General features: G+C 32.3%; 1 protein-coding gene across 2 annotated transcripts in view; it reads left to right on the top strand.

Annotated features, from left to right (window-relative positions):
• FOXN2 (forkhead box N2) overlaps nt 1-12,498 on the top strand; it is a 50,829-nt gene that overhangs the window by 29,929 nt on the left and 8,402 nt on the right. For both annotated transcript variants that reach the window (XM_031466972.2, XM_031466973.2), the window contains exons 3-4: nt 6,514-6,638; nt 8,876-8,940. In XM_031466972.2, coding sequence (XP_031322832.1) covers nt 6,514-6,638; nt 8,876-8,940 — 190 coding nt within the window. The remainder of the gene's footprint in view (nt 1-6,513; nt 6,639-8,875; nt 8,941-12,498) is intronic.

Here is a 12,498-nt window from a genome sequence, read left to right as displayed (position 1 = left end):
ATATGTCTAGTGTGGTGTAATTTGTGGTAGTGATCAAAAAGGATATGTTCTTGTCCATAATGTTTTATTGTATGCATTATTTATATAATCAATCTGAGCATTTTTGAATGCATAGAGAAAGAAAGGAATTAAGGAAGTGAGAGCAAGTGAATAGGAAAGCATAGAGTACAGGGAGAGTGTGATGAGAAAGGAAATCATCTTTTGAGTTAATAAATAATCCAAAGAAAAGTGGAAGGGTATAGCTCTTAGGGATAGAGTGTGTGCTTAGCAGGCATGAAGTCCTGGGTGCAATCCCCAGTACCTCCATTAAAAGATAAAAAATTACCTCCCCCGAAAATAAAAAAAGAAAAATTTTTTTAAAAGAATACAAGGATAAATACAGAAATTGTAATATATTGGGTCAAAAATTAGCTAGCATTACAAGTCAGAGTGGGAGGGAAGGAACTGGTAGGTGATGGTCTTCATGAAAATCAATGGACCACTTTGAATGTCAGAAATTTGGACAGAAAATGATACATTCAAGTAGGATTGGGAATGTTTGTGGTTTTGTTTGTTAATGAAATACTTCTTGAACCAGTGCCTAAAATGACAGTATTTCTCTTCCAATTTGAAGAAGGCAAGTGAGTTATACTTTCTTCCATTAAAAGTTGGAATTGAATTTGACAACCTTGAAAGCACTTTTCTGATGAGTAACTCTTTTTTTCTATGTTTTTTAAACATTTTTTATTGAGTTATAGTCAGTTTACAATGTTGTGTCCATTTCCAGTGTAGAGCACAATTTTTCAGTTATACATGAACATGCGTATATTCGTTGTCACATTTTTTTCCACTGTGAGCTACCACAAGATCTTGTGTATATTTCCCCATGCCTGATGAATAACTCATCTAGAGATGATATGCTCAAAAAAAAAAAAGACAAGATGACAAAGGTCCAGGTCCAACTACAAATTAATGTTGATACCCAACCAGCTGGTGTAGCTGCTGATTAGTTCCCTACGCCCATCCATACCATAGTTATTACTCTCAAAAGACAGGTCTAAAAATCTTGGTTTGGTATCTGTCTGCCTCAGGATTTTAAAATTTAAAATGTTAGACATGGTGGGGTTTTTGTTTGTTTTTATGTTTTAAACGCTAAATATTTATAAAAGCCAAACTAAAATATTTAACTGTGAAATTTTAGCTGGGAAACATGAAATTAGAAGTTTTGCCTGGTTTGGTACAATTTTAGACTGTACATTTCATTGTGATGATTAGCTGAATCTCAAGAAAGGAAGTCACCCTAACTACCATAAAAGTTCACGCTCTAAGCAGAGTTATGAATGCCCTTTTTAATTCAGTGATTCTAAAAACCACAGAAAAGGTAGTTGGGGGGGATCTATTAAAATGTACAGGGAAAATACATAAAAATATTTCAGGAATAGTGAACATTGCCTCTTCTCCCAGTCTTTATAACTTCCAAAGTTCATTTCTTAGTATATTCCTCATTTCTTCGTATATTCCTCATTTCTTCAGAACCTTCAGTGGTTCTCTACCAGATAAGTCCGAAGCCTTAGAGTTCCAAAATGCAAAATAGTACATGAGAGAATGCACATTTCCTGTTTCCACTGCACAAAAAATGTATCTTGTTACAGGCATATTTATTTTTAAACAATACTTAACTTCCAAAACTATGATTTGTGTTCCATCATCTAAGCAAAGAGGCAAAGTTTTTAAGTGAAACTTAGTTAAAAATAAGTTCCTTTTTGCTCTAGACTCCAAAACATAGATTAGCAAATACATAATTTTATCTCGTTACTGATAGTTCATGAACAGACCTAGTGAACGGAAGTGCTGCCATGGTAACATAAACCAGACTGTTATTTGGAGACCTTACTCAAGATACTTCACTGCCCTGAACTGCAAGTTTTCACTACCAGTTCTTCCAATTTGCTATTTCAAGGAAATAGCAGTTCTGAGATCAAAACAATTTGCAGTTCTCTCACAATAGAATTTTAAAAGTAGATTTGAACTAAACAGCATCTAGGAGTATAGTCTCAGAAATACTAAGATAGAACATGGTTAGAATTATTAAAATAATCATTTTATTTAATATATGAAAAATAATTCATGCATATCTTTTCTGAATGAAACAAGTGGTTTGGGGCAAAGGATTTTGTGGGTGCTAACATTTTGAAGTTTTATTTCCCTATCAATGAAAACACATTTACCACTTAGGCCAAGTTACTGAAAATATATCTACTTTAAGATATTCCATCACTTAATCCAAAAATACATTTGTAACACTTGACTTCCTTTGAAAAAGAAGTAAAATTTCAAATACTTGTTCATGTGATGTCATACTGCTTTCCACCAGAAAAAGTTACACCTGATAGTATGGTATGTTTCTTTCTGTATTACAGTATGATATGACACCCCTGATTTTTCTTTTCCTGTGTATTTAAGTTGTTAGGTTACAAAAGGCCTTACATTCAATTACCATACTTTTCCTCAGACAAGAGCTTTTTTCCCTTCTAAATTTAGTTTATCTCTTGTTCTTTTCTCCTAACTTTAGTCTCTTATTCAGAATTAATTGATTTTTGTTCTTACTGTTAATACTTTAAAAACTTTCATCTCTTAGAAGAAACAGAGTAGGAATATTGTTATTAAACCATATAAACTCTTGCTGTATGCCAATTTCAGAATAACCCCTTAGTATTCACTTATTTTGCAGATCTGTCACTTACATATAAACTACCTTACTTGAATTTCATCACAACTCAGTGAAATTACCTTTTTTAAAAATTTTATTGATAAAATATGAATGAGAGTACTGACTCTTAGATATTAAATGATGTGTCCATTGTCATATAGCCAATCAATAAGCAATGATTGATTAGGACTTCAGTCTTTTTAGTGGAAGAAGGTAATTAGGTTTATTTATTTAGAGGTACTGGGAATTGAACCCAGGGCCGCATGCATGCTAGGCATGCACTCTGCCTCTGAGCTATACCCTCCCCCTAGGACCTCAGTTTTTAAACCTCTGAAAGTGTTCTTTCATTATGCCATTCTGCTATAATGATATTCAGTGATAAAAAAGACTCAATAATAGACTAATATTACCTTGTAAAGAGTTCAGGAGATGGAAGCATCCTGGAATTCATCACATTAAATCTTCAACAATCATAATAACTTACATCATATAGGATTTTATACGAGCAAAATAGGAGCAGGGCAACAGGACACACCTATAACCTATAATGGAAAAGAATCTGAAAAAATTTATATATATATATATTTTATATATATATATATATGAATCACTTTGCTGTACCTGAAACTAACACAACTTTGTAAATTTTATTTGTCAAAGTAATGGTTAATGTAGTTGTGAAGTGTAATTCAAATATTTTTTCTGTTTTTTTTTTTATTGAGTTATAGTCAGTTTGTAATGTTGTGTCAAAAGTAATTCAAATTTTAAGAAAGGATTTTTGATACAATCAGAAGATGGGCAGAAGACCTAAGTAGATATTTCTGCAAAGAAGACATACAGATGGCCACTAGGTACATGAAAAGATGTTCAACATTGCTAATTATTAGAGAAATGCAAATGAAAACTACAATGAGGTATCAGCTTACAGCAGTCAGAATGGCTGTCATCAGCAAATCTAAAAATAATAAATGCTAGAGAGGATGTGGAGAAAAGGAAACCCTCCTACACTTTTGGTAGGAATGTAATTGGTGCAGCCACTGTGGAGAAAAATACGGTGATTCATTAAAAAACTAAAAATAGAGTCACCATAAAGATGTGGAAGCAAACTGTGTCCATTAACAGATGAATGAATAAAGAAGATGTGGTATACATATACAGTGGAATATTCTTCAGCCATAAAAAAGAATGCAATATTGCCATTTGCGGCAACATGGATGGACCTAGAGATTATCATACTAAATTAAGTAAGTCAGACAAAGACGAATTTATATGATATCACTTATATGTGGAATCTAAAAAAATGATAGAAAACTTATTTACAAAATGGAGTCAGACTCAACAAACATAGAAAACAAACTTATGGTTACCAAAAGGGAAAAGTTGGGGAGGGATAAATTAGGAGTTTGGGATTAATAGGCACATACTACTCTATATGAAATAGATAAACAAGGAACTACTGTTTAGCACAGGGAACTATATTCAGTACCTTGTAATAACCTATAATGGAAGAGAATCTGAAAAAGTTTTTATATATATCTGAATCACTTTGCTATACACCTGAAACTAACACAATATTGTAAATCAACCATACTTCAATTTTTTAAAAAAGGTTTTTCAAATAGAAAAGATGTAATATAAAAATAAAAATTAATAAGTTAATGTGTTGAATGTCACTAAACTTGTGAGTTAGTTCTGAGAGTCTAAGGAAGTTTTGTACATCATCATGGTGGGAGAGGGGTTAGGTTGTACCTTATATTTAGTTTTGACATTGTATCTTTAAAAGTTTTATTAAATATATTTTGAGCATACCAGTACACAGAGAACATAGACATTTTTCTAAAAGTTACGCAGCTGTTAAGTGTTTGAACCAGGATTCCAAAGTAGACATTCTAACCCCAAAGTTTACACTACTAACTACAAGTTAGTGTTTAGCTCTGGGAAAATGGAATGGGTTTACAGTTGGACTTCCTCCTTGTATGGCTGTGGAGTTCTTTGTGTAGGCTGTAGGCAGATGTGGTACATTTGTAGAGGTATGCTTCTAGTTAGGCTTCTGTTCAGGATGTGTAGGTGGGGATGGATGTTCAGCTAAGGAAGTAGGAAAGATTTATCCTGAAAGAAGAATTAGCAGATGACATCACAGCTCCTGAAGCCCTTCAGTTATTTCATTTGACTAGCTCAACTAGTGTGTGTAGCATACTGATGGGGTTTTTTTGAGTACTCTATTAAATTTATCAGTTTTATTCTGTTCCTAATACCTAGTTTTTCAGTTTATCAATTTTATTTCTACATATCTACATTATATAATTTTTTTTCTGTTTTTCTTCCCAGATGTGATAAAAACTTATTTCATACATTTCAATTTTTGTTTAAATTTGCCTTTAAGTAAAACTATGACCACATCCACTTTATTTTGATGTAACTCTGTTTCTTATACCCTTTATTTACTCGATAATCTGTAACTGTAGTTTGGATATGTTTTTAATTCAGGTGTTTATAAATACCCAAGTGGTCAGTGAATTTTCTTGCTGGTATCATTTTTTTGTTCTTGTTGTTTTTCTTTCTGCGCTAGAGTAACCTTCAAAGGAGAATTTATTTTTCTTCATGGTCTAATTAATGTGTATAGTTTTTTCCATTAATTGGAAAATATATTCTGTAAGAATTCATTAATTATATCAGTTTTTCTCATAGGTATTCCACAGAGCACTAGTTTCCTCAGATATTTCCTGGGAGAAAGAAATTCTATGTCAAACAACTTTTGGGAGACTACATGAAACAGGTTTAATTAAAGCAGGACTAATTTAGGACTCTTAATCTGCTAATATGTAGTGTGAACTTCTAAGAAGGAAAGAGGTAAAATATGCAGCATTTTTCAAATCTGTTTGAAGGAATTATAGCCTGGCTTTTCCACTGCATGTTAGATGATTTTAGCGAGATTCTTCAGGTATCTTGTCCACTTATCCTCCTGGTAAGCTGTTCCTTCTTACTAGGTATTGTGGAGTAGGCAGTCTGTTCTTTCAGGCACTTCTAATTTTCAGTTTAGGAGGCACTTTTATTTATGTTTTCTCTAGTTTTCAGTAATCTTACAAATTCTGTTGTTTTTAGATTCTATTGATTATTTCTGTGAGATCTAGGCTTGTGTGCTCATTACCATATTATCCAGAAGTCCTTCCAATGCTGTAACTTAACCATCTTGAGGGAAGGGGGAACGGATTGTGTTTCTCCCTCAGTTTTATCTTTTACAGGGATCTTTTCCATGCCTCAGTTTTTGGCTTGCTACTCTTTGAAACTTTCAACATGCTTTTCATTAAATTGTTCGCTTTGAATTTAAACAGTTTAAATGGGAACTTAAACACTAGTGTTAATGCTGTTAAAAAATAAAATTATTTTTTGATGCATCACCTAATATCTTATTGCTTGTTATGTTTGGGGAAATGACACTACCTACTTTTTACTTTTTTTCTTGTTTCTAACAATAATAATGCAATAATAATGGCTAACATTTGTTGACATCTTAGCATGTGGAGGGTCGCCTTGTATAGCCCTTCATGCTCTTCTCCACACAACTTGGGGTTGTGTCATTCTCACAAACTGTGATGTGAATGGCATGTCCTAGAGTTGTGTGGTCCTGTGGCCCTGTGTGCCAGGCACTGTGTAGAACATTTTATGTATAATTTAATCCACAGAACAACCCTATGAGGTAGATACTGTTACTATCCCTTTGTTACAAATGAGGGACTATTGTCCCAGAGATACTAAAAACATTCAGACACTGTTTGTGTATGTCTTAAAGTTCAGGTTATTAATTCTTGTGTATTTTATTCTAGGTTAATGGGAAAGGCTCCTTATGGTGTGTTGATCCAGAATATAAACCCAACCTTGTGCAGGCACTGAAGAAGCAACCTTTTCCCTCTAAATCAACTTTTTACACCCCTCCTGCATCACCCCAGAGGTACAGGATCTTTCCTATTAATGTCGGTGATGGATATATAAGATTTCATTGTGTGAGATGGAGAAAATTAACAAACTTCTAAGGTTTTGAAGGTTTTTAATTATATGGAGAATTATTTTTACATCGATAAGATGTTAGCCTAAGACATTTTTGCTTATAGTGCAACTTACATAATTAAGAAATAGGATATTGGATAGGTGAGAACATGAATTCTGAAAAATATTGTCAATACTGAATATATTCTTGCTAAACGTTTATAATATGGTTTCAGGTATAACCTGAAATATTTTTGTAAAGGTTCAATCATTTTAATTGTCTACAGTACTAATGCTGACCTAAAGACTCGGCAAAGTAAAAGTATACTAAAATTTTTTAAGTAAGGTGCTTAAGATAAGTTTGTCATTGCAACATTTTTGTATGTGTATTTATATTTCTTTGTCTATTTTAAGTTCTTTTCTCTCACAGCATGTTTAATATTTGAAAATTAGGTTCAAATCTCAAATTTTAAAATGTTGGCAAGTAAAATAATGCTTTGAGTTTTTTGTTTTCTTTCTGCTGGTAAATGTAATTATGATTTTCCTTGGCTTTTGTTTTCAAACTCAGTGACTTTTATTGATCTTACAGCTTACCCATTTTAAATCAAATCTGAAAATGATACGACATCCTTAAAATCTGATTGTTTCCTTTTTCTAACAAAGACTTCAGAATCTTTTTTTTTAAATTCTGTTACATATACTCATTTGAATTGAAAATGACAGATTTTATCAAAACACCCATTGTAGACTACCCTAAAAAGCAATTTCTAAAAAGCAATTTTTGAAAGCTTTTAAATAAAATAATGGAAAATTTGAAAAGTAGGAGAGTGTGAACTCCCAGTTGAAACAATTATCAACATTTCATATAGTGTCTAATTTCTTAAAAGATTGGTAGCTGACATACAGTAAAAAAAAGTTAAGACTAAAGTTGAATAATATATATATACTCACTAAGATTTTAAGTTTATTTACCATATTAGTAGATGAGAAAGAGATTAGAAAGATCATTGTAAGAAGAACTGATTTATCCTTATGAAATGAAACCTAGAAAAGATGTTTTTAGAGTTTATTTTCTCATTGTTTGGGAGTTGATTGATACCTTATTAGTTAATGTTGGTGCTTATGAGATGTCCTAGTTAAAAAAAAGTAATAATTTAGAAATTAATGGTAAGTTCTACTGATAGTCCTTTTGTGTTTTATTTAATGATGTTTTTTAATTAAAAATTAAATGAGAGAATTGGCACTCTTTTTTGTATACCATCAAATATATACTTTCCTGTGCCTTTGATATGATGCATTTTCATATTTATATTTTTTAGCTTTGCCATGTTTGTATGTTTAAGATGATTTTGTGGCTTAAAAATAGGTGGATAGAAGAACAGCATAATGGATATAATCTTTGGCTTTAAAACATTACTGTAATATCTTCAGAAACATTTTGTCATTGTTTGACAAAATGGCAGTTCCATCTGACATGCCTTTGTGTAGCCCTGTCATGTCATAATTGTTAAGTCTAAGGAAGAGAAGGAGCTATAGTGAATATAAAACTGTGACTAGGAAATAGACTTTTAGTTTAATTAGCAAAACAGATTTTTTTTTTTTTGATACTATCACATATTCTAGAGAAGAGAAGTAGTTTGTCCCCAAAATGTTTCAATTTTTGGAATTAAAAAAAAACCTCTGGTCTCTTTTCATGAATTTAGAGATTTTCATTTGATATTGGTATGTATTAATTAAAACAGGAACTTACCTATTTTTAGTCATTATTATACAGTCCTCCTTAAACATGTTTTGATAAACACTTTGATTTCTGTAGTAACACCTGTAATATATCAAATTTAAGCATCCAGTTCAAATCGAACAGTAACTATCATGTATTGTCTTTTGTTCCAGGCATTTTAAATTCATTATTCTTATTTAATTATCACAGCAACCCTATGTGGGAGGTTTAATTATTCCTATTTTACAGATGAAGACACTAAGAGATTAATTATTTTGCCTAAGAACGTCCAAATAGTTGTGATTTAATCTTGGATCTTATGCTCTTTCTGCTTTGGCAGACTCTTCCTAAACTGAATAGTTTTAGCAAAGAAAATAAGGTAAAAATAGTTTGTGTTTTTTGTTGTACAAATTAGTTGTATTTGTGGCTAAGTTCTGTAAAATGTGAAAAGATTTTTATATTTGTACTATCTCATTTTTCAGTGGCTCTTTATCCCCTCACTACTTAAGCTCTGTGCTCAAGCAGAACCAGGTGCGAACTCTCAAAGGTATGTGAAATATCATTATTTTAAGTCATAAAAACTCAGATCAAAAATCAGAGTTTTTGTTTAATTATTTTCTAATTGTAAAAATATTATGTGTTCATTGTAGAGGATTTGAAAAATTGAAGTTTCAGATGTACAACATAACGGTTCACAATTTTTTAAGGTTATACTCTTTTAAGGTTATAGTTACTATAAAATACTGGTTATATTCCCTGTGTCGTACAATATGTTTTTGTAGCTTATTTTTTTTATACATAGTAGCTGTACATCTTCATCTCCTTCCCCTATCTTCCCTATCTTTCTTACCCCTCTGCTGCTACCATTTTGATATAATTGATTTGGTCCTTTTTTATACCTTATCCATATACATGCACGTACACCCTGCCCCACCACACCCCGCCACAACACACACACTTTTTCTCCAAATACTGGGCTTGTACTGTGTACACTGTTTTACATCCCTTTGTTCATTTCCTTTTATGTGTACTTTTCCTTGAAAATATTTCTCAGCAATACCGTCAGTAGAGAGTTATCTTTTCAAGTCTGTCTTGAACTAGAGTAGAGGTTATAAACTGTGGCCCATGTCTGGCCTGCCGCCTATTTTTGTGTGACTTGTGAGTTAGGGATAGTTTTACATTTGTAAATGGTTGAAAAAATCAAAATAATATTTTGAGGCATGTAAAAACTGGCTTCAGCAACAGTTAAGTAGTTGCAACAGAGACCTCTATAATGTATCCTTGATTTTGCCTCTTGGCCTACAAAGCCTAGAATATTTACTTACTGACCCTTTACTGAAGAAATTTGCCAACCCCTGGATTAGAATATAATTCAGAATATTTCTTTTATAGGTTAATAAGTGTAAAGAAGTATAATTTACAAAGAAAGCAGTAAGTTAACTTTTAGATTTTGTAGCCTTTAAGTAGATCAAAATTCTGAATTAGTGTTTTTTCCCCTACTCATAGTTAATATTATAGATTAGTGATATATTAACATAAGTTTTCCTAGCATTATTGCTTTAGAGCCTTCAGGTATTTCTATGACCATTAAAAATGATATTCTCAGACTAAAAGCCTTTCTACATATCAGAGACATTTTGATTCTTTGAAACTACACTAAGCTGAGCCTAAGAAGCAATATAATGATGGTCTGTAAAAATAAGAGTTGAGAGTCTGCTTTAGATAATATTCTGACTTAATGTAACGTAAGTATCCATTTTCCTGTTGCCTGTGTGGGAAGATATTATTTCTCTGTTACAGGTATTGCCAAAACTTCCTTTATCTTTGTATTACCTCAGTAGGTTCTGATTCTTAGTCTTTTAAGCTTAGTTCATATACACATTTTGAGAACATTTTCTCTTTTAAATTCTGAGGTTTATTTAGAATCTCTTGTTCTTGTTCTATTCCATCCAAATTCTGCTTCTTCCTTTGGGGAGCAGCTTCCACAACTAGAGCCTAGGTACTTCTTCTTCATCTAATGAGTTATACATATGATCCATCATCTCTCCATTGCTGCTAACACCTTACTTTCCTCCGTCTCTGTAATTCTGAGTCTTAGGCCTATCCCTTAGTAATAATTAACTTGGTGGGAAGGGTGGTTGGTATTCTAGGTTAAAACAAATGCAGGCCTGTCCTGGAATAGAATACAAAGTTTTCATGAGTTTTAAGAGAAAAACATAATACCACACAAAAACTTTAAAAATTTTTGTGTTTAAATCAGGTTGCTCTAGCACATATTCATAGACTTTTGAGGAAATCTGCTTTTTCTTAATTCTTGATATTATTTCTAGGGAAAGGTTTGAAAAATACAACAATAAATCTATTAAACATTCAACAGTTTATTCTCCCAAGTAATTGCTGAATTCCTCCTCAGTGCCAAACACTGACCTGGGTGCTTTGAGATATGCAGAAATGAAAGAGATCCAGGCTCTGCTCTCAGAAAACATATAGTTTAATTGAAGAAGATCAACTGGAATTATGCAGAGTATACTGGGAAAAAAGGAAGTGGGTGGCAAACTAAACTTAGAGGTAGGTCAGGAAAGGCCTCTTAGAGAAGAAAGTGTGGTGCTTGAGCTGGAGTTGGGAGGATACTTAACCTTGGATAGAGGTTTGATGGAGAACAGTTGCTGGGAACGGCAGGTTGATAAGTATGACTGAAACCTAAGAGCGTAGAGAGGACTGGGTAGCCTCCGTCCAGTAACTGTAGATGTGATCATTTAGCATGGACAAGGCAAATGAAGAAGTTCAAGCAAGTGTTAGCCAAATCAAAGAGAACTTATTTAGCATAATGAGTTTGAACATATTCCTAAATTATAACATTAATTAGCATTGAGTTCCTGTCTATGGTGTTTTGCATGCATTATCCTTCTTAATCCTTACAACAGCTCTTTGAGATGTTGTTACCCTCTCTTATAAAAAGAGGAAACTGGACTTTGGAGAAATTAAGTAACTTTCTTAAGACATAAAAAGGACCCAAAGCAATTATATCAAATGATGGCAGCAGAGGGGCAAGATATATTATTAGAGGATATATAGTAGGGGATTAAGAGGTGCTAACTACTATGTATAAAATAAGTTCATAATCGGCATAATTTGTGGCTTAATTGAAGTGAAAGTAAACAGGTTGTCCAAGCAGCTTAAAGTGTTGGTAATTTATTGAAAGCACTCTCCTACTTCTTTGAATAATCACCAGACAGTTTCTCTGTTTGGATGCCCTATAAATGTGTATGTTGGTTTTGATAGAGGCAGTAAACCCTATTGTAGTCATTATGTAGCCTATAACCATTTAAATTCTGCCTCTGTGATTCTCATAAAATTCCTTAAGCAAATGGACTGAGAACCAGATAACAGAAACTTGTTTGTCTTGTAACTCTCACTTTCACATAGCTAAAACTGACGTCTTTTTAATTTCTTCTCAATTATTGTTAATAATTTCTTAGCATCAAGGCTAAGAAAATATAAACCAGGAGGTATAAATTAACACTTTTGACAGAGATTTATTTGAACCAGTTATTAAATCAGTAGCATGTTTTGAACTCCAGCCAGAACTATGAAGGATAAAAAAGGAAATAATAGTGACTTTTAACTAAGTTGTTGTTGTTGTTCAACTCACTGTTTTGATGACTCTGATGACAAATGATTTTCAGCTGAAAGTGAATTATTTTATTCGCCTAAATAGTGTCAGAGAAAATATATACAAGAGACTTTATAAAAGAGCCAAATTTCATGCTTTATGAACTGAAAATGTTAGATAATGTAGCTGATAGTATGTTTATTAAAAACACAGAGCAGTCTTTAAAATAGCATAAAGTACTTATTAATGAAAAAGTAATACTATGAAATGTTTTCAGATGTGGCAATAAACAACTAAGTCTTCAGTTTAATTTTAATATTATAAGTAAAAATTGTAAAGTGTACACAGACAGTTTTTGTTCCAAGAAGTTCAAGATTGTACTTTGGACAAATCATGGATAATCAGGTGTTCTTGATTGCGAAATGTTTTGGGTCATTTCTCTAGTTCATATTTTAACATTGAAGTTTAAACTTTTTTTTCAGTTAATTGGCA

The sequence above is a fragment of the Camelus dromedarius genome, chromosome 15, assembly GCF_036321535.1.
Source record: "Camelus dromedarius isolate mCamDro1 chromosome 15, mCamDro1.pat, whole genome shotgun sequence".
Lineage (NCBI taxonomy): Eukaryota > Metazoa > Chordata > Mammalia > Artiodactyla > Camelidae > Camelus > Camelus dromedarius.
This window is presented reverse-complemented; position numbering and strand designations above follow the sequence as displayed.